We start from the raw sequence: 23,657 nt of genomic DNA on the forward strand, positions 1-23,657 counted from the left end.
TAAAAAGTTAATAAAAGTCTAATTTGAGGTTCACTGTTTATCCAACCAAAGTAATCATACATCTGTTCTTGTGAAATTAATTATTATTTTGCTTTTTTAACTTTTTAAAGGATTAAAATGAGATTTTCTTTGAAGCGTCTCTGACTGAATGTTTCTTTAAATCATTTCTGTTTGCAGCTTCTGACTAATAAACTGAACTTATATTTCTTTGTTGCAAGACTTTTATTGGACTATTGGTGTTGAATGAATGAACCTGCATTAAAATCGGACCAGGCTCCTTATGCAACGTCCCAACCAGAAGGAAAAAGTGACAAACTTTCATGTTTACATCAGTAACCATGGAGGTTCAGCTCAGACTAATTAGAGCAACATGGGTTTTAATGTGGAGTTAAAACATTAAAATGGTGATTATGTTGGTTTATTTGACCTTTAAGGCAGAAATAACAGAAATTTAAAGCTTCATTTGGCATAAACAGAGTTCAGTTCTGGGATCATTTTCATTTTTGCGCTGATGATATTATAGTTTATCTTGCATCACCACAGGATGGCTCATATTTTTACCTCAAGTTTTGAAAAACTGTATTCAAATCTGCTGGAAAATATAAATAAAAATAAACATTATTTTTATGGTTTTACTTTGATTTTTGCTGATTTTTCCACTCATTTATCAGAAAGTATTAGCAGAAAACGTTGCAGGACGAGTCGTCACCTTGCAAACGACTCGAACTCAGAACATCCTGCTGTGGGATTAAAATGGCCCTCTTTAGTTCTGCTTCTGGTTTTATAGCTTCATTGTTATGTTCTGCTCATTTACTCAGATTTAAGGGTCATTTCATCAAAATTACAGGAGCTCACATTTATTCAGCTCAGCCATGCAGATACATTAGCGGTAATTTTCTAAAATTTCCAATCTCTGCCAATGATATCTATTATTTTTGCCCAATAAGTTCATAAAAGTCCAAATTGAGGTCTGCTGTTTCTCCAATCAAAGTAATCATCCGTCTGTTCCTGTGAAGTTGGTCATTAATAATCTTTTTTTAACCTTTTGAATCATGAAATTGAAATATTTTTTCTTTCAGAGCACCTAAAAATAAGAAAGTCGCCTTCAGGTTTTTCAGAAACAAGAACTACATTTATAACTTGTAGCTTTTTTGTATTAAAGTGTCAAACATGTAGAAATGAAATGAAATAATCAGAAATGTGGGTTTGATTTTACCTCCCTCTGTTGAAGGTTTTTAATTAAATCCATGCCAAGAAAACTTTCTGTCTTCCTTCCAAGAAGCCAGACTTTTCTTTCACCTTTAAAAACATTCTTCAAAATTTCTGAAGGTCTCTGAGATTTTCTGCAGTTATTTCACTCAAATTCACACACTGACCTGCTTACATCACAGATTTGTTCATTTCTATGCAGACGACGTCCAGATTTATCTACCAGATCAGAAACTAAACATTAAACTCAGCCTGTGTGATGAAAATAAATCTTAGATTAACAGTATTATTTTTCTCTAAATGATAATAAAACAGGGATCATTCTGTCCAGGCATCACATCCATCATCTCCTTGATATTTATTCCACTTTTCTCCACTCATCTGTTCAATATCGCCTGTTTAAAAAGTCAAGTCGGTCATGTACTGTTCACTAATCTTACCTTATTTAAGTTATGGGGCAATAATTACAAAACTGCACTGCAGGGAATAAAAATACTACAGAAGAGCGATAAGAATAATCCATAAGGTTAGAAAACTTTAACACGTTTTATAAAGTCTAAATTATTAAAGTTCATTATGTAGTGAAACTACAGAAAACTCTAATTCTTTACAAAACCAAAAATAAACAATTACCACAAAACTAATTAGCAATTTACAGTTATGTGGAAATCAGTTTAAAATGTTACTACTGAAAAAATTGATCAGGTGAAGTTAGACAATGTCCAAACATTAAACTGCTCCAATGATCATATAAATATATGATTATTGCTGGATATGTGAGATTATTGTTGGTGTTTTTGTTTGTTTTTTGGAGAAATTTAAAGAATTGATTCTTCATCTACGGTAATTAACATTAAATCGACAGCATATAGTCTGAACTATATACTGATAAATACAGGTTTAGATTTTATTGTTTGTTACAAATTTCTGATAATTATTGAGTCGGTAACGGATATGAAATGTTTGAAAATGAGTCATTTTCAAATAAAACATTGTTGGTAAGCTAATTATTTTGTTCTCAGTCTTACTGGCTATTTGTTTTCCTTGTTTTTAAAAACCTGATTATTAATGTAATAAATATAAGATTATGTTGGTGGTTAATGAGTGGGATTATTCATAAGTTTATAATTACTTCTTAAATATGTAAAACTAAAGTTTTGACCTTATGATTCATGCTGGAAGTTTTATTTAGCAGATATTCAAAAATAAACCAACCTCTGTGTTACGTTTGATTGATATTTGAAGATTGTCCAGCTGGACAATCAAAGCAGATCCATGGGTTAGAATGGCCTAGTCAAAGTACACAGCTGAGAATGTGAGGTAGAACCTGAAAACAGATGTTGTCTGGTGTGACTGAGGTGGGTTTGTTCTGCACAGAGAAACGGGTCTGGATGTCTGGATGAAGCAGCAGCCGCCGCGGGGGAGCGACACCAGTTCATCACTGGGCTAAAACCATTCAACTGGCGCTGACCTCCTTCCAAAGCACCTCAATAATTTATGACACGTATAAGAGAAAAAGATATAGACACAGAAATATCAGCATTTCCTCCTCTATCTCTCTTTCCAGTTTCTGCTTCAATCTTTTCTCTTCCCATCTTCTCTGCAAGTCAAGTGAAGCAGCTATTACCAGGCAAATTCAAAAACAGCTCCTGGTGTGTGTGTGTGGGGGTGTGTGTGTGTGTGTCCTTGTGGCCACTCACCATTAGATTTCTCACTGTCTGCAGGTTTCATCTGAATAGGGTGATGCATCTGTGGAAACAAAAGAGGGGCAGACAGAAGAAAAACATTAAATATCACCTTGACACATGCATAAATACAGAGCTGCAAAATGCTTCAGCTCCCTCATGTGCAAATTAAATCTGAATATCATTCAGAGGCAAATGTCAACGCAAGCAAACGCTTCGGTTTCTCATAAACACTTCAGTCCGGAGGGCAGGAGGCGTGGAATCAAACGGAGTCATGAAAGCAGCAGAGAGACGCTAAAAAGCAAAAGGAAGAAGAAGACGAGGGTCAAGGACGAGAAGATGAAGAAGGGCAAAAAGACGAAGCAAAAAAAAGAAAAATCAGAAAACAGGCAGAAGCTCAGAGTTACGATAACGAGAATTAAAAAGGTGAAAATCACTTCATTCAGTGATTACAGAGATCAGAGTTCATCAATATGCTGCTGCTGCAATTATTCAGTTTAACTAATAATTCATACAATATTTATTGTTTCTATTTTATTCCCGGGAACACAGAGATCAGCTGAACAAGAACGAAATGTTTAAATTTGGTACACTCTGTTAGACTGCGGACCAGAACTCCATCATCTGCTCCACCTCCAGCTGCTGTGGTTCTGAGTAAAACCAACCTGTTCCCCTCCTGGCCTGTGGGGGCGCTGCACCAAGAACCACTGAAGGGAACGACACAAAAACCTCTGAAGACGCTGAGAGCAACTTCCTTCTTCACCAGATGGAAACAAGATGGAGGCGTCAGATTTTAATGTTGGAGGATTTCTCTTTAAGCTAAAGACCAGGAGCCATTTCTGCTGCTAGCTTTGGGCTAGCACGTTAGCGTTAGTTGTATTTACCCAGAATGCCCTGCGCTGTAGTCCACTTCCTGCTTTTGAAGAAGGTCTCCGGGCCACTTGGTGTTCACATTCAAACCGAACCAGAGTTCACTTCAACTGAACCCAGACCGAGGTTTGGAGGACCAGAGTTCAGAGTTAGCTTAGCATTCACACCTCACCAACCGAACCGGACCGGACCGGACTTTCTATGCAAACAGACTGGAGTTGGATTAAACGGACTGAACAGGACTGGTGTGAACGCTCCCTCAGGAACATCTACGAAAGAATATCTGGTGCAACTCAAAGTTACTTTTTGTTTTGTCTGCCCTCATTGAATGACGCCCTGGGCGGTGAGCCACATCCACCATGACGTGAAGCAGTGGTGTTCAAACTTTTCATCAAGTTTAAATGTTTAGTACTTTTCTTCTTAATTAGAATAGCAAAAGCATTTTGTTTTTTATGTTTACCTGCTAAATAAATAAACTAAGCACACAATATTTATAGACATATATCTGCAGACGGGTAAATGAGTAAAGTACTGTAGATTTAAAAACATTTCTATTTATCTGGCAGATTTGCCAATAAAAACAAAACAAAGCAAACAAACAAAAAATATATATACTGTATATCTATATGTACTAAAAATATATGCATATATTTTTAAAAATTATTATTTTTTTGTGTCTTTTTAGCAACAAGAACAGGAAGTGACTCACTCCTGCTTTATAAAACTGCATTCTAGTAAATACCTCTGAATGTTTCTGTTTCCTATTACAATTAAATTAAAAGGTAAAATATGTGAAAATTTGACCCCAACATTGTTTTTAAATGTGGATCTGCATCATCTAAAACAAATTTAGACTATTCTTGACCTGGGCCCATCCAGAATCATTTTGAGGGCCACAAACGGCCTGTGCGCCACACTTTGGACATCCATAACTAAAGCCTGCTCTGCTGCAGCTGCAGTCAGATGTGGAGCGTTTGGTAAAGCGGAGCAGCGGTGTGAATATGCGTTAAACCAAGCGCTTTCTGCCGGATGTGAGGAGGATAAAGACGTTTCTGTAAATACTGTCTAATGTAAACTTTCACACTCCCGTTCATCTCTGTGACGCACAAAGAGCAGTTTAATAGAGCCGCATGATGGATGTGTTTTCAGCTCGTGGCTCGTCTTTTATGAAAAAACAAGAAAACACTTTAAGCGATGAGACGGCTTTGTCACCTCGCGCGCCCGGCTGAACCCTCTCCTCTTATGTCCCGTTTTTATTCCCTCCATCTCTCTTTCCTTTATGGGAGATTATGTGGCTGTTTGATCTGCGGAGAGACGAATGACAGTGATTCTCCAAATCTAGCCCGGTATCAATCACACTCAGAGTCAAATACCAGCCGTGAGGGAGTGCGTGTGCAGGTGTGTGTGTCGGCGGTGTGTGTGTGCCCCGTCTCACCCATTACGCCCCTGGGCTCAGTCACGCTGTGACAGAGGGCTTTGATCTTCCAATTCTATCACACACCTTTATCCCAACTCTCCCCCGTCTTGCTCTCTTCCTTATCATCCTCACTCTGACATTTTTTTTCCCTTCTCACTGGCCTATTTCACACACAACGACACACACACACACACACCCACCCTCACACACACACCCACACACATTAGATCCACTGATCAGTTCCACGTGTCGCCTCAAGGGGGCAGTCAGCTGAAAATTTAGAGTGAAACAAATCAAAGAACAAAGAAATCTAAAGGTGGAAAAGTATTTGTCTCCTGTTTTTACCTTTTAAATGTGTTCCAGATAAAATTTTAATAATGTTTGCATCTTTTAAAGAAAATAAGCTACAACCTAAATAAATTGACTAAAAAAACATGGACTGTAGTTACATAAAGCAAAACAAACAATCCAACATTTCAAATTAGTGGCATTATTTAATAATAATTTAAATCAAATTAATAACACCCTCTGTAATTAATTACCAGATTAATCAAACCATGTATAGAAAAATAAGCAACATTTTCAATTCAAAAACATGTTTAACTGCTAACTTATTGAATAAATACACAAGAGATCAACAATAAAGACATTTATAGTTTTAAATCTGTTCTTCAACCATCAGAGATTCAGGAAGTCCTGATCATTCATGGAGAAATTTAGAAATTTGGACTATGAACGCTAACATTAGCATTAGCAACATGGTTAGCATTGAGATGCTATTTTAGGCTGGATTAGTTTCACTGATATGCTAACTCCATTTAGCACAAGTTGTACACAACAATATTTTTTTCCAGTATCCAATCAGAAATTAACCCCAGTGTGATAAGAAAACCGGCTTCGTCCTCAGTGTCTGTTAGCTGATGTAGCATGTGCGCCAGTTTCACGGCTGTACCAGAAACACGCAAACACAAAGGTTCCAGCTTTACACCTTTGTATGTAAAAAAAAAGAGTAAATGCTTTAAAAAATCTGTGTTCAATCCCGCAGGTATATAAAACACAACAACCCTCCTATAGTCCAAGAAGAGACGAGCTTCATCCAGGCCTGATCCAAAACTCAACAAATAAAACAAACAAATTCTTTTAATAGGATCTGTTGACAACACGAAGTAGGCCAAAATATCTGAAACTGAGATACACTAAATATAAATATGAACCTCCCCAGGAGCCCGACCCACCAAAATTACTGTGAGAGTTCATCATCGACTCATGCAGGAGGTCCAGAAGAAAGCAAAGGTCAGAGGTCACGATTCAACAATAAGAAAGAGAAACCAGAACCACCAAAAGAACACAAAGACCCGTCTCACATTTACCAGAACACATCTCAACAATCCTCAGGACTTCTGGGAAATCCAGATCGCACAGAACAACAAGAACAACAACTGCAGTAGAACACGGTGGTGGCAGAGTGGTGATCTGGGGGGGATCTTGATACTTGCTGTAATGGATGGAAGCATAAAGGAGAATGTCTGACCATCACATAGTGAAGCTCACTTTAGTTCTGCAGCAGAAAAATGATCCAAACAACTCCAGGTAGTCCACCTCCGAATGGCCTAATCAAAACCTTGGCTTCTGTCTGACTGAGATCCAGCATCACCAGGATGTTTATACTGGAAATCTTTCCTTTGTTTCGGAATTTAAATGAATCTGCAAAAAACTCCAGATATAAACAAATGATAACAGATGAAATATCCAGTTATTAGGTTTGGGGGCGGGGGGTCCAAAGTGTGGCCCGGGGGCCGTTTGTGGCCCTCGGACTGTTTTTTTATGGCCCCCAACTGCAGTTCAAGAAGGACAGAAATTTGTTCATTTATTTTCTTGCAATGGCAACTATAAAGTACATAAGGTATTTTACAACCGAAACGTTTATAATAAGTAAAACTACGTCGAATGAGATTGTTTATATTTTATTAAACAAAGCTAAATACAGGAAGCGTTATGAAGCAAAGTGACAAAAATCAAAAGGAAAAAGTTTGAAAAATGAATGCAAATGTGAAAAATGCTTCTTTAGTTTTGAACCTACAAAAACTACTTCACTTTATGTATTTATAATTTTCTTATATTCTTGGCCTTCGAGTTCCTTTGACTCATTTTTCTTTCTCCAGCCTGTTTTTCGGCTCTCACTGAGCTCCGTACTTTGCAGAATGCTAGTAATCAGACAGCAGCAGCAGAGACATGGAGCTCCTGCATCAAAGAGAGAAAAAGTGACAAAGGGTCATAAAAGCTGGACAGACAGAGCGGCGGGGCCCCCGGGGCCCTGTGGCGGCGCGGCCCCCGAGGCGGCGCGGCGCCCTCTGCAGTATGAGTAGCATAAGGACAGACGCGGGGATGTGGATGGGGCTGTGTGTGCTAGCTGAGGGTTGATGCCACATCAAACGCAGGAGAGTCATGTCAAAGCGAACCTGGAAGTCGCATCCAGTCAGTTTTCGTTAATCCATTTCAAAGTCTGTCCTCTGAAGGCAGAAAACAAAAAAACAGAACAACAAAAGGCACGACAGGCTCCGTGGCGCTGCCGTCATTCACTGCTGAAAAACGCCGCGCGCTGCACGCCGCCCACGCTAACCGAAGCGAGCGGCGCGCTCCTGCAGCTCAGGTACAAACAAGGAGAACGGCTCCTCCTCAGGTCTGTCTACCCAGAATGCCCGGCGGGTGCCGCCGCCGTCGACGTGTTTGATCTCGGTGAGCTCCCGCCGAGACCAACAAAGCAAGGCTCTCCTCCGCTATCCCACAATTCCACAGTGCTGTTTCTTCCTGCCTGGCAGGCCCGCAGCCGCAGCCTGCCATTCATTATGCGCTCAGCAGGAAGCGGCAGAACCTCCAAGGTTCTCGCTGCGCGCCGGCAAACGCTGGGCCTCAAACTGCACCGGATGCTGCGCTGGCATTCTGCTAGAAAAATACAGACGAGTCTCTACAGCGGGGGGAAATCCACTTCCTGTTTACCTGCAGCTGCCCGAAAAACTCCAAACCAAACCAGATTCCTGACAAAATCCTTAATAGAAATGATTATAAACCCCCAGAGCTACAGCGGTGTAGTAAGGCCACTGATGATAGAAAAACGAGAGCAAATTTACACCAAAAAGCTCAGAACATTTCTAGATAAAAGAAAAAATGTTCTGAGTTTGAAAAGTAGAAAAAAGGCTTGACAAAAATGCAGCAGCTTTGTATAGCAGAGTATCAGGGCCATTGTCCATAAAAAAAAAGAGTTTCAGCAAAAAACTCAAGACAATTTTAGATTTAATCTCAGAATTTTTTGGGGAAAAAAAGGAGAAATGTAAAAGTTTAAAACGTTGATACTTTGTAAAAGATTAATCAAACATTTTCTAGAAAGAATGAAGAAATTTTGCTAAATCAAAAATTTGCTTGGAAATTCTAAGATTAATCTCAGAAATTTTCATGATTATTTTAGAACATTTCTGAGATTAATCTCAAAATATTTAGAATTTTTAGCAAATGTACAAATTTTCTCTTCCTACTTTTTAAAAACCTACAGTGGCTCTAATACGTTGAAAGCCACTGCAAGATAATTTTGCATAATGTTTTTGAAAAGAGTGGAGCGAAGGGGCGGCAGCTGTGCAGTAATTTCCTGAAGTTTGATTATAATGAAGTTAAAGTTTCTGGGAGCTTTAAGGAGCTGATTATCGGCTCGTCGTGCATCTGTGATGCTCTTCAGCTGAAGTGTCTCCATTTGTTTTCAATCATCGTCTTGCAGGCTGCAGCATGCGCGGCGGCCAGCGCTGCAGGAAAACACGCTAAATGCATACCTTGGAAAAATCGATTAGGATTTAATTTCCATATTAATGTGCAGCCTGGTCCCAGCTCACACTGGTAATAATGAGCTGCTGAGCCGCCGTGTTGTTACTGGTTAAAACTACATGGCTGAGAATAATGGCTGCTATAAATAGCTTCATTTATCTGGATTTGTGCTGCTGCGACTCAACATTTCCTTTGAAAGAGCAAAATCTGAACTGGTGAGAAGTCTGGGATTGAATCGGATTCTTCAGGAAACGTTTCTGGTTTATTCATTTATTATTCATTATTATTTATTATTCATGGTTTATAAAACTTGCAACATTTCATCACTTTGATCTTTTTTGTCATCCTTGTTTTCAGCAGAAATGATTATGATTAATTGTTTTGACTCAAAAATCGATTTTGAATCAAATCGTGGACCCAAAAATCTGAGTAAAATTGAATTGTGGGGCAGTAAAATGTTGCCAGCTGAACCGTCTAGTGAAGCAGCATCAGCGGAACCTTCCTGGTTCTGTTGGACCGGCTGATGAACCGTCTCCGTTAAGTAGTTCTGGAAGCGCCTCACCTCCCAAATGTGAGCTGCTGCTTCTGGGCTAATGCTCACAGACGTCTTCCTGCTCGACGCCGGTGCTTGGAAAGGTCAAAGGTCATTTGGTCCAGGAGCAGGAGGAGCTGCAGCATCTGTGCGCCCGGCGCTGGCAGCAACCAAATATGAATGCAGACTTTCTCAAACACACACAGCCACCCAACGCAGAAGGCACACACACACACACACCCACGCACACACACCCACACACACGCACACACACGCACACACCCACACACACACACACGTTGTCGTCCATCTGTGGTGAAGGTGTGACGGAGCGCCGCTGGGTCAAAGTCAGACAGATGGCCCTCGCAGTCGGGGCTCGATATCGATGACGGAGAGCGTCCGAGCTCACACACGGAGCCGGAGCTGGAAGGGGAAAACACCCAGCAAGGCGTGGAAATCCACACGAATGACCTCCAGACAGTCATCACCGCTCAGGACGCTTCAGAAAACTCTCTGCTTCATCACGTCTCCTTCAGGACAAACACGTCCACCAAGCTGCACCTGTTCACTTCGCTAAACAGAAACATCTCCGGCAGGATGAGATTTATCACTGAACTGGAAATAATATCTGCAGAGATTTGCTCTTTTATACAAATATACACTTTCTGACAATTATTTAATAGACCAGGTTTATTCTAAGCTGTATTCAGAAACGTTCTATAAAGAAAAAAGGTTCTGGTGGGACCTGGACCGCCTTCCATTCATGTCGGTTCATCTCTTCACCTCCAGTTTATGAAACAAATGATGATGAATCCATCAGGTCCAAATTCAATTAAAATTTTCACATCCGATCTGCTAATTCACTGCAGTCTTAATCTAAAGTAACGGGGGGGAGGAGGGGCGGCCATGTTGGATTTCTAGACAAATCTTTCCAACTTGGAGACCAGCAGATGAACAGGAATGTTTTCATTAGCGTAACTCAGCAAATAAACTGTCTGACAGGTTTTAGGAACTGGTCGATAGATTCTCAGCCCAGAAATGATGAGATGTTTTTGTGTCGCTCGTTTGTAATCCATGTTTTCTGTTGGTTGTTCTGCTTGTTCCTCTCCTGGACACGTGAGCTTCATCAGCTGCTGCTCCGTGAGGAGGAATCACAGCTTTCTGATTCACAGGAATTGCAAATTAGATTAAAAATATCCAGCGAACGTGTGTCTGCTCGGATTAAAGTGTGCGGCTGTCATGTGAGCTGATCAAAGCTTCAAAGAGACCCAGATGTTGATGTCAGAGCGAATCCTGTTGGATCGACTCAGGTCTGCTCGGCGTTCCAGTGGCCTGCTGGCTGCCGGCGCAGTTTGCTTTGGAGATTATGGATCTGGAAGTTAAAACAAATCCTGCTGCTTTCACTTCCTCTCAACACCTTCAGTCCTTTTTTTACTCTTCCTGACGCTTTTAAACCGAATGCTTTCAGCTTCTTAAGTCAGACGTGACAGAAAGTCCTAAACGTAGAGAAAGAAACTGGTTTAATGCTCGCTAACTTCACACTGGAAATGATAAAATATTTTATCTGACTTCAGTTCATTTATTCTCAACTGGAAATAAAATTAAAACGACTTTTAAAAACCTGGAAAAACCTTTTTTAATTACTTACAGTGCTAATAAAAAGTATTTATTTATTTCCCAGCAGGTTGGCGACCCGAAGCATTGAGCATCAAAGAAATGATTTGAAAAAACAAGGTGGAGATCGGATTGGCCTAGTCAAAGCCCAGACCTGTTCACAGCTGATCTATACCAACTTGAGTTTATCAGGGCGAATGGAAGAAAACTGCAGGATGATTGAGACAAATTCATGTGGAAATACTAAATATTTATAAAACTTTTTATTAAATATTTTTATTTAATGCTCATTATTTTCACTTTCATAATAAAAGCTTTTTTCTGTAATTTTTTGTCATAAAAGTGAAATGTTGTTGATCCTAATTGATTAATAAGTTAAAAAAGAGTAGAAATAGTTTTTATAAACTCTATAATCAAACTTCCTGCTTCGTTGAAATATGAAGTTCATTTGTTTCACTACTCAAAACAGGAAAGACCAGAAAACATCTCCTGTCCCAAAGAAATATTTTAAAAGTTCATCTTCTGTTTAAACATCTTTTAAAGAACCGAAGAAGAGACATCTGGTGGGTCACCGCGTCTCCATGACAACCATTACCCACAATCCACAAGCAAACTGGCTTTTTACGTCCAGATTTACCACGTCTGGATTCTTCTGGTGCAAAGTTATGACGCACGTCCCACGTCGACGGCGTAAAATGCGACGTGATTTTCAGACTGCAGACATTTTGAAAACCGTCAGGATAATTCCACTCATGGCCACGGCTCCAATCGGATCTTTCTGGTAAAAAGATCAGAATCGGTCCGTTTACGCTGCAGGGAAAAAGTCGGATTTGGGTCGCATTTGCCTGCTGTTGAAGAGGTTGGAGCTTTCTAAAGCTTTCTAAAACTCACAGTGGGATGGTGCAGAAGAGGAACATATTTTGAGTTTTTTCCACCAGGCCAGTAGAAGTGGAGGAACTGGACCAGAACCGGACAGATGAAGAGCGTTTTAGCAAACTGAATTGAAGCGTTCTGAACGATCGGCCTCTCCTCAGCAGCACAGTTACTCTTAATTATCCCCACTTCATTTAGCTCGGTAAACAATTAACCCAACATGACTGTGAGGCCTGATTGAAGGATCTGGTATTAGCTATGACGCGTCTCCTCCACCCTGACTCCGCTAAGTGTTTAACACCGTTAGCCTCCATTTACAGTCTCCTCCATCCTCTTCCTCCTGCTAATCAATACACTTAAACGGCGCCACCAACATGCAGAGGGAAGATGGGAAGTTAATTTAAAGAAGACTATTAATATTTCTGTAGTTAAAGAGGAGCGGACACGCGTGACGTGGCGGAGGTTTGCCTTCCTGCTTGCCGTAGCGTTTGGGTTTTACTACCAATTACAGCCTTTAATTGAATTGATTTCGATAATGAGCCTCTGTAATGACACCGCTGTGGGAATGTGTGTGATGAATGAGCCGCTGCTGTTTTTTTTATGGACCTAAATAATTTGTAAAGAGGCGGACAGCGTTTACAGACGAGAACACACACACAGACACACACACACACGCTCGCTGCCGACCGGTCAGCCTTCCTAGAAACCATTTGTCCGAGCTCCAAGCCCTTCAGCCTGTTGCATAATATCCTCCAGGCTATAACACATGAATGTTTGATGGCATACAGCTCTCTACACGGAGCATTTAATATCCTTTGCTGCTGCAGTTTCATCGTTTTGACCAACCACCAACTCGCCGCTTACGCTCTGCGTAACAAACAGCCAACGACTCTCCGGCTCCCTCTGACTACAACCGTTAGCTTCTCCGACAGTAAAGCCAATTCCAACCAACCAGAGCTGATGGAAACCAATCACCTTCTTGGCAAAAAGTCGATTCTTTTTCTAATTGGTAAAATCATTCAGATCAAACTAAGTTTAATATCACACAAATCATTTAAAAACCTCTTACAAAGATTTTGTCAGTTTCAACAGAAATATTTTATTTAGCATTCAGTTGCCTGTAAATCTAAAGTCCTTCAGTGTCCCACTGCACCTGAAAGCATCTCTGCAGCAGGACGGCTAAAGTTTGATCTTTACTCTATGAAGCTTTTTGAAAAAATGGGACATCAGACACAAACAGGATGAGAGTCAAAGGAACAGAGCTGTTTCCCTGAGAGAAATACACCACCACACTCCTATTGGGTCACACAAATATTACAGAAAACACTTTACGTGAAAACACTGCCTGGTGTATTTATATGAAGCTTTAATGGAAATATTTTTGCTTTCACTTTTGTCTTTAATTTTCTTCAATGGGTTTCAGTTGTGGCGAACCTGGAACAGCAACGGGATGATTGCACAAGTCTGCACCTCGAGGCAATTCAGACTAGATGAAGGTGAAAGAAAAACACTAAAAATCTCAGACTCAGTCGGTGGCTCCACCGCTTTGTCTTCCCTTTAGATACACATGTAGGTTCTGGGAGTCTGAAGCAGCATCCTGCTCTATTTCCCTCATTTAAATCTCTCCTTTGGAAAGTCATCAGATGGAAAAGCCGGCTGGGGAAAGTGGAGAGCGAGTGGGACCAATAAATATTTAAAGCAGGCAGATTGGGCATTAAATTTATTTGCCTTTCAAATGTGTTTGGTAAAACAGGGGGCTTGTTTACAGCGTGTCTGCATGACTGACCACTTGGGATTCTCTCCTCTAAAACAGCACATCTATCCCATGAAGCCAGAGATGAAATGGGCTCCTAGTCAACAAAAATGGCTCTTTAAACACTTTAAAACAAGAACCTTGAGAAATATATCAAAATAAAAGTGTTTATTTAAATGCTTCATGAATAATTTAGAGATACTTTTTAGATTAGTAACAGAATTGCCAAAAAGCCGGAGCTGTTGAAGCGTGAAGACGACCAACAAAGATATAAATAAATAAAAACGTTGGTGCAGGATTATTAATAGAATGAAATAAAAATGACAAAATACAGAATAAGCAAAGCTTTTCTAAGTCCTGAGCCGTTTTCTGGAGAGAGAGATCAGAATGAAAACAGCAAACAGCTCAGTTTATATTTATTTCCTTCTCTTGTTTTCAATTAGAAAAATATAATCTGGAAGAACTGATGGTTTCATGAACACAACATTCATTATTATCCCGTTTTAAAAACATATGCAGCTTATATAGGAAGAACAAAAAATGCAAGCTGGACTCAAATTTGTAAGATAATATCTATTTCAATATTTCATCAAATCAACAGCGTTTTCTAGATTTCTCTCTTTTGAATTCTAATTTCTTACAAACCCAACTAATATTTTGGTAGAAAAAATAATCCTTTTGATATTACATTTACAATGCAGGAATAGTACAGCTCATAAATAACAGTAGGTCAGATTATTCAGCGTTGAAACTAAAATGTTCAACTTCATGCCAATACTAAGAGAAACACTCGACACTTTTCTCCAAGACCAAACGCTACAATATGAAGATATTTAAACTTTAAATGGTTAGAATGAAGCCTTGTTGCTTTCACTGAAACATTATGTGAGTAAAATGAAGTTCACAGACGCTTCGCGAAGTTAGACCGAAGCGTCGCGCATTTAGAACGAAGCGTCGCGCATTTAGAACGAAGCGTCGCGCATTTAGAACGAAGCGCCGGAAACGTCGCGCATTTAGAACGAAGCGTCGCGCATTTAGAACGAGGCGTCGCGCATTTAGAACGTCGCGCATTTAGAACGAAACGTCGCGCATTTAGAACGAAGCGTCGCGCATTTAGAACGAAGCGTCGCGCATTTAGAACGAAGCGTCGCGCATTTAGAACGAAGCGTCGCGCATTTAGAACGAAGCGTCGCGCATTTAGAACGAAGCGTCGCGCATTTAGAACGAAGCGTGTACGCTGTCCGCCATCTATATCAGTGTCGTTCATGTTATCTTTTGTCGTTAGCGCAGCTAGCATATAGCCACCCTCCTGTCTTTTTCTGTCAGCCTCATAGTCAAATTACTTCTGAACAACACTGTTGTGTTAGCCTTGTCGGCTAAAAACTTTGCATGTCTTTTTCTGGATGTACTTACTTGTTCTATTCCTGCAGTGCAGTTAGCTGATGTTACCTTTTAGCATTAGCTTATCAGTAGAGGGTGTAAAATTTTAATATGTAATATAAAAATATTAATTTCATTGTGAATCACCCTAAATTAAACCTTAGGGTTAATAAATGCGTCAGTTTTTGCTGGATTAAATATGATTTTTCACTGCTTTCAATGATATATTTTTGTCTTTAGGAGCCAATTTGAGTTTTTATGCCACTTAGACCAGGGGTGGAAAAGTCCAGTCCTCCAGTCGCTGTCCTGCAGGTTTTAGATGAGCCACAGGTACAAAACCCTGGAATGAAATGTCTTAATCACCTCCTCCTGGTGTGGATCGGTTCTCCAGAACCTTAATGACCTAATTAATCTGTTCAGGTGCTGCAGCAGAGGCTCATCTAGAAGTTGCAGGGCAGCGGCTCCAGGCCTGGAGTTTGACACCTGTGGTTTAGACGGTTTAATTCAAGGAACCGACTTAAAAATTATGAGTTAAAAAGAAAAATAAATAAATATCCTCTGGCAACAGCTGATAAAAATGCCTCCAGGGTCTGATATCAATAATCACAGCATTTCCATCAGCGCCTGCTTGATCGTTTTCTCCAGTGTCTACAATATCTCACATCCTCCAGCGTGACTTGGCTCACTCAATAAACTGTTTCCACAGTTTGGCATGATGTATGATATCTAAAATCCCACAGCGTGAGCTGAGCTTTCCACAATTTCACCATTCATTTATCTACAATCAAACAGGGGAGAAGTGAATCTTTTATTATTTGTTCTGTTTAATTAAGACTATTTAAAAAGTTTGGCTTTGATTGCTGAAGTTCGCTGGTGTCAGCGTGGCGTTTGTGACAGTAGGAGCTGTTCATTTGGACAAATGATGTGTCATCCTAACTTAGTTTGGCCTTCATCTCCTCTGACAGATCTAATAAGCACTCAGACCTGCAGCGTGAACGCAGCCAGAGTCTCCAAAGCAAGTGTTCGCGTCGGCTTCAAAGCTCGGCGCAGCGGGGGTCCTGCGACCACGGGGCCTTTCGCATGAAAGGACAGGATTTCTCACATCACTGAGACCGATAATGCACATTATCACTTACAGTCTGTTTGCAGCGCCGTTCGCTGACTTGAAATAATAACCGACTGATTAAATGACTTATGTCTTTGGACTGTAAATTGCTGCTTTTAAACCTTAACCCTGCTTGAGATCCAGTCGGCTTTGAAGGGAGGCTTTGATGTGCTTTTGGTTGGAGGAACACACACAACCTTGAGGCCTGCGTTGTGCCGCCGAAGAGTGGCTAATTATCTCGGCAGCAGAAAGGTAAGGCGAGCGGGGACCGGCGTGTGTGGTCTCAGCGCGAAGGCGGCTTTTAATGAGCCCACGCTCTGATCCGCCCACGTCAAGGACGGGATCGGCGTGATCCCGTACCGACACGTGACCAAGCCTCCCCGGCTTTCTGTCAGGATTTTACATCCTTGAAAAGATTCTCTCTATTTTTGCGTCGAGGACAAAAAGATGGAGGCAGAGATCCAAGAAGATGGAGAAGAAAACAAGGATAAAAGGCTGAAACGCTCCAAGCTGGAGGGCGCTCTAGAGGACACTTCCTAGATTAGCTCCCCCCTCCCATCCGGCCCGCCGTGTTCCCTCCGACCCCGCTTCAGATGGGGAACAAGCGGCCCCGGGGCCCTCTCTATGGGCGTCTGGAGCCGGGTGGGTGGTTATCAGGGGACACGGGGCATTTAGACATCTGTCAGCCGCTAATGAAAGAGTTCAATTTAGTGGAAAATCTAAAACAACCTTGTCTGACGGGCAGGCTGACAGCTTTTAACTCGCCGTGAGTGTGTGTGAGTGTGTGTGTGTTGGAGTGGATCAGGAGGGGGAAATTAGAAAAATAAATTAATAAAAAGGTGAAAGTAACTGCTGAGGAATATTTTCTCTGCAGATGAAAGCGGAGGATGTGTGTGTTAGAGGCAGGCAGGCCGTGCAGCAGGGGTCGGGTCTTATGGCTTTAAATCGCTCCGGGGGGCGGCGCATGAATCCCAACGATAGATGGGTTATGGAAGGGGGGTGTGTGTGTGTGTGTATGTGTGTGTGTGTGTGGTGGGGATGAACACATGGCTCTCCAGGCAACACTCTGTCTCCACCCCCCTCGACCTTCATTAGCGGGTCATTAGGAGAAGTTCAGGGAAAGCTGGAAAACAGTCGGCTCTGTTTGTCTTCACAGAAACACTCATTATTGTTCTACGTTTTATTTTTTTATTTTTTATACTGCGCTGCGTCGTGACGGCGCATTAACGAAGCGAGGAGAGTCCAACCCAAAGCAGACAGATGTCTAGAAAACGGCTTTATTATCTGCTAATGACGGGTTGTAAGAAGACATTCATACTGAATAGAAACAGAAAATATCTAAGTATTTATTTATTTAATGGTTGCCTCATATTTTGGAAATTTTTTTTCCATTCTTCCAGAAATTTATAGGTGAAGTCAGACACTAATGTTGGGCAAGTATGGAGTCCCATTCCTGACTGAGTAGCTCTGATTGCGGACATTTCTGTTTATTTGTGGGCCCATGAACGCAGCATGTGGCGTAGGTGAGAGGAGAAGAAGAAAAGCGGGGGATGTGATGTGGAATCAAAGCACAGAAGAAGAAGAAGAGGAGGAGGAGGATGGTGACAAAGAAGAACAAAAGGTGTAGAAAGTTTAATTTTTCCTTTCCTTTATTTTTACCTCAACATGCTCTTTGCAGCCATTAATAATTTCCTGTCATCATTCTAACTGAATATTTGATTATCTGTTTCATTAAATTGGTAAAATGTTTTAAACTGGTTGCTTTTCAGGGAAAAAAAATTTTTTTTTTTAAAGATATTCCAGGAATTTTAAATAGCATTTAAGCTGCAGGCTGGTAAAGACCAATTTAGAAACCTAAATATGTTAGCAGGCCCACAGCATGATGCCACCACCACTATGCATGGCAGCTGGTTCACAAACTGAATAAATCATGATGTGTGATTATTACTTCATGATGGAAGAAATGTCTGCAGGCTGGTTCCTTATTTTAAGGTTTTTTTTCAAGTTGGACCTGAAGTTCCAACAATAAGACTCACAATTGGTCAAAATTGTGAGTAAAAAGGCAAAATTTATGCCTTTTTTGATGGCATAAAAAATATGCCTTTTTTATGCCATCAAAAAAGGCATAAAAAAAGGAAAAAATCCTGCAGGTTTTAAGTTTACTCATCATTTGGAGAAATGACTAAATATTGTTTAATATCTCAGATCTGCATACATGAAAATCATATCTGGACACATTTAAGTGCAGCGACTGGTAGCATGAAGAGCGTTTCTGCCCCAATCCAACATGGCTGCCGCTGGCAGAACCAGCGTCCTTTCTGCAGTTTGGGCCCCGTCCAGCTTTCCACTCTGATTGCATCTCTCCCTGTTAAGTTCTTGGGTTTGGAAAGAGCGATAGAGCGAGGGAAGGGAAGAGTGCCAACTCAAACATTGTTCCACTGGCTTTTACAAGCTCACAGAGTGGGCGAGTTAATAAGCAGGTATTGGTTTTTAACGGCGGCCCGTTTATTGCTTTGGCCTCGGGCGAGCGGCAGCGCTCCACTCCACCTTTTCCCCGTCCGTCCGTACATCAGCTCCACTAATCTCTGGCTCGGCTCTCGGCCTGCTCCGCCTGCTTGCCTTTTGTTTTCATGTTTCTCTGAGCAATTAATCCCGACTCCTCATCAAGCGCTGGCTTTTAGCCCCACCCCCTAACCTTTTCAGCCTCGTCGAATCAGAAGCATTTATGAAAAGACGAAATCAGAAACAAAACCGCATCAATTCGGCGTTATTATGTTGCTATTGATTGTGTCTGCTGCAGGTACATGCTGCTGATCCTCGCGCTGCGGTTTATTCAATTTAAAAGCATATCTCTCAGTCAATACGGGACGATCTGACATCCGCGAGTCATTGTTGTGCATCTCCGACATGATGAATGCAGTGCAGCTTTAATTACGGACATATTGAGCTGTTGATCAGTGTCATCTGGTCCTCAGAGGACGGCTCCCTCAAGGTTCAGCAGCACGGAGCAAAATGAGACCAAAACCCTCCAAACTGGGATTAAAAGCTTTTCATTCCTGGTTTAAACGCCAATTTCTGCGTTTGATGCTTTGTGGAAATTTCTACAAGCAGAAAGAAGAGGCGTGTGGGTCGTGTTGCCCTGCGGTTTGTCTTACAGGCGATAAAACTCTCTCTGTCCGCTCCATTAGCCTTTTAAACTGAAACCGCCTCGCAGCCAACATGTAAAAGCTGCAGAGCCTCTCAGTGCAAAGGTTACGTTGAAAATAAGATGGATTACATCAACGATTCCTGATTTTTTTCTCTGCTGATTCTCAGTTATAAAATGGGAGATTAAATACAGATTACAGGTTCTGCAGATTAGGATAAATGGACCTATAATCTAGACACATTTTGCACCCCGTGTACGAAGCTGTTGGAGAAATGCTGCATCCCAGGTGAACAAATTAGCGTCATCACAGATCCTTCCTTCAAGCAGAAACAAACTCCATCAGTGTTTACACTCCTTCTGTTATTTGCAGTTTTTGCTGTTCATTGATTTTCATTATGTAATTACATAAATCTCAACATAATACAAATTTTAATGCAATTTATTAAATGTTTGTTCCGTTGGGAACCTTTGTATTTCCATGTTTCTGGTACACCTGTAAATCTGACGCACAAACGACATCCTCCATGGATTGCTGAGTTTTAACTTCTGCTTCTAAAGACCGATCTGATTGGACGCTGCAGAAGCCTGTCATTGTGTTCAGGTTGTGCTAAAACCAGTTAGCGAAGCTGTTCAAACCCACAGGAGAAAAACTGCTTCGATTTGATGATAAAATTATATTTTAGCACAGAACTGTTATCTTGAATGTTCGCTTTATGAGGGCCACATGAATATTAAAGCGAGCTAGATTTGGCCCCCGGGCCATGAGTTTGAAACATGTCCCTTAGTATATCTATTTCTGATTTGATCATAAATATGTTAAAATAGGATAGAAGAAAATATTTACCAGTTTCTGCACAAATATTTGTAACAAGACCTGAGAAATATTATGCTTTACATATTGAAGAAAATTCTAAATAAAACTGTCCAGTAAATAAATGTAGACAGTTACAGAAACAGATTCCTGGTTATGTTGGCAGGAGTACAGACAAAGGATCTGAAGGTTCAGTTTAGCTGCATCAGGATGAACATTTCCTCCGACTCTCAGCAGGTTGCAGGTTTACCTGACCGGAGCGGATAGGACGGCGTTACCGAGGCGATTTCATGTCCTGTAATCCTAAACCTGCTGCTGCCTCTGTCCTCAGGCTGCTTCTCTCCTCCAGCCGCGGATCACCGGACGGATCAACAGGCTGACTTTAACCCTCTTATTCCGCTCGCAATTAACACGCTTCCCTCTGAGCACAGAAAGTGGCAGCATTCTGGCTCCATACGGGGAATTTGAGGGATTCCCAGCTTCCCTCCTGAACCGCCCGGGAGGCCGATCCAATGATCCACTGGAGGAAGCTGAAGGTTTGTATGCGGACCAGAGTTTACTGCTTTAGTTTGGCTATGCGTTCACACTCACCAAACGAACCGGACTTTCAAGACTAATGGACTGGAGTTGGATAAAGCAGAATAAACTGGGTTGGTGGGAATTAACCCAAAGACATAAATATATGTCTGATGACATCAGATGATTGTTTTTTCTGTTTTTGCAGAGGTTTGTAGAGGCCACCCCGGGCAGTGACGCCCTGAGCAGAGAGTCGTATTGCCCATCTGACCCACTGAGTCTAGTAACACTGTACAGAAGAGCAAGGAAATAAGTAGGAGAGCAGTGTGTCTTTTCTTGGTTTAACGACTTTTATATCTCATTAAAAGCCAAATAATTTCTTGTCTAAATGAGAACAGTGTAACAGTAAAACAGGATGTGTGTCGTTTAGAAGCAGCTTAGTGAGAGGACGGAGACGGAGGAAGTCCCTTTATGACTTTTTAAGATGCTGTAATCTGTCAGGAATGTTTTTCCATACTGAGTGACAAACTGACACTCATTCGTTAGAACAAACTGCTGCATGCTAGCCTCTATAAGCTTGTTTTTATAGAGATGTCCTGCTGATCTCTTGTTCTGTGATCTGAACAAGAGAAACCTGAGTAAATAAAGGAAACTACTAAAAATAATCATGTTTTCTACAGTAGAGAATGAGAAGATTTTAGAGGAACGACCAGCAGTCCTGGTGGAACCTCTGGATGTTAAAACTGTGCTAGAAAGTTTAATTTGCATCTCTGCAGGCCCAATAAAGAGACTACATTACATCTCTGACTCCTGTAGCTCCACCAAAACAAATCCAGCTCTTTCTAATGTTATTATCCAGCTGGGAGACACCTTCAGCTCGGCTCCGAGCTCCACGCCATTCACAGCGTGTTCCTCTGGAGGAACAATGCTTCCAAACAGGAGTATTTGTTTCCAACAAACTCCCAGCGGCGGCTTCCTTCAGCATCTGCTTCCCTGCTTATCAACAACCAGGCTTCTCACACAAACTCCCTGCGACAGGCGGCTGCTCACCTGCGCGCGCCCGGTCACTCACCGCTGCTAAATGCGGCGTGGCAGCATGGAGGTAATCTCAGCGACACACGCAGGCCGGGGGCGAGCGCGCCTCAGGGCGCTGCTGGGAGTGTGTGATTAGAGCGAAAGGTGGGAAGAGGAGAAGCCAAGACACAAATACTCACCCCTGTTAAGGTCTTTATGTTATGCAGTGCATTCTGGGCTTCAAGGGCAGCTTTCCTTGTGTAAAACGTGACAAAACAGCAGCCTGGAGAGACAGAGGAAACACAGAGAGCAGAGGGATCAGCAACAAAGAGCAGCTTCTATATTCATCTGCTTGGCATCACCTGTCGACACCTGCAGACGCTGAGTGAATGTTAACAACACAAACATCCAGCGCCGAGATGACGAGAAGGCTTCTGGATCGGTTTCAAAGCTTGATGAGTCGAGTCGAGAGGAAGTGGCTCGCGGGGAGACGCAGGAACACGAAATAAAACGCAGAGAAACGGTGCAGCAGCAGCTTCCTCCTCATTAATCCTGCAGCAATCAGAGGAAAGCTGCAGAAGGAAGCGATGCCTTCACTGACCTGATTTACTCTGTAATTACAGACATGAAGGTCAAGCCAGGAAGCAGAGAGCCTCTACAAATTCACACTTATGGTCTGTTTGTTCCTCAAGTCATAAAATAACTGATCATTTCTCTCGGCAGAAATCTGTTAAATTTACATTAAATATGGACCAAATATTACAGTTTGTGAACTGAAGTTCCTTCAAAATGTTTGTAATGTCCCTAAAGATTAATTTGGATTAATTTTACAAAACAGTCAAATTATTTAAAATTTTGGGAAAAAAAGTTGTTAAAAATATTTTAATGATAAAAATACATTACTACCGTTATCAATATTATTATGTCTAATACTTACTATAATTATATTTTATATCATATTTTTATATTATTTTATATGTATGTCTATAATGACTATAGCTACTACTACAAATTGTTATTTATAATAATAAAAATATTAACATTTCTAATAATTATTTATATTATCAATAATAAAGATTTTACAGTTTTTTAAATTATTATTCCATATTTTATTTGAAGATTAATTTCTGTACTCAGTTTTTTTTATTGTACTTTTACCTACAAAAGTCCTCAGAAGAATCTAACATTTAATTATGGAAAATTATCAGTAGGGCATTTATTAATATTCGGTTTCCTTCCATACTCCATCATGTTTGACCTGATGGATTATATTTAATCCCAAACATTAAACATCATTTCTTCCTCTAAAGCCAACAGAAAGATGCAAAGTGCAGCAGGTTTCTGAGTCCCTGCAGAGGAAGAGAAGAGCTGCAGTCTGGCTCTGCAGAAATCTGCACATTCATACAAAAACCCCAGAAAGAAAACATGGAGGCCAGACAGAGAGGCGTGGCTCTTCTGCAAACATCTGCTGTCTGTTGGTCTGAGTCCGAAAATCTGAAGATCCTTCTGTCTGAATCAATTCATAAAAAGATCTTAGAAGTTCTTTTGAATCCAGACTGAGGATGCGGCACAGAATACATTACACACCGAGGGTTTGAGAGTGTGTTGCATCAAACATCAGCTGGTTTTATTAGAGAGGTAAATATCCCATTATCGCGCCGCAGCCACAGGTGAGCCGCTGCCGGATCGTCGTTCTGGAGCATCCAGTTTTTGCCATCTGTTAATTTCTGTTTATTTGTCCAGCGGTGAGCAGAAAGCGCTTTTGTTTAAATCTGCTTTGTTGTTTTCCCGTTGTGCTCCCGGCACAAATCAAATCAGCCGGACCGAGACGGAGCCGCTGCTGGTTCTGACGGCCGGTAATGCTCGCCCTGCCGTCCAGCAGCGAGCATCTGGAGCGGGTTTCGCCTGCCGTCCCAGAGT

The 23,657-nt window shown here is 41.2% G+C and overlaps 1 protein-coding gene across 27 annotated transcripts in view; it reads right to left on the reverse strand.

Annotated features, from left to right (window-relative positions):
• Positions 1–23,657, reverse strand: part of celf2 (cugbp, Elav-like family member 2) — a 210,065-nt gene that overhangs the window by 49,094 nt on the left and 137,314 nt on the right. For all 27 annotated transcript variants that reach the window (XM_032589660.1, XM_032589658.1, XM_032589657.1 and 24 more), the window contains 2 exons: positions 21,938–22,020; positions 2,910–2,958 (listed from right to left, as the gene is read on the reverse strand). In XM_032589660.1, the coding sequence (XP_032445551.1) occupies positions 2,910–2,958; positions 21,938–22,020 (132 nt within the window). The remainder of the gene's footprint in view (positions 1–2,909; positions 2,959–21,937; positions 22,021–23,657) is intronic.

This window comes from Xiphophorus hellerii, chromosome 17, assembly GCF_003331165.1.
Source record: "Xiphophorus hellerii strain 12219 chromosome 17, Xiphophorus_hellerii-4.1, whole genome shotgun sequence".
Taxonomy (NCBI): Eukaryota; Metazoa; Chordata; class Actinopteri; order Cyprinodontiformes; family Poeciliidae; genus Xiphophorus; species Xiphophorus hellerii.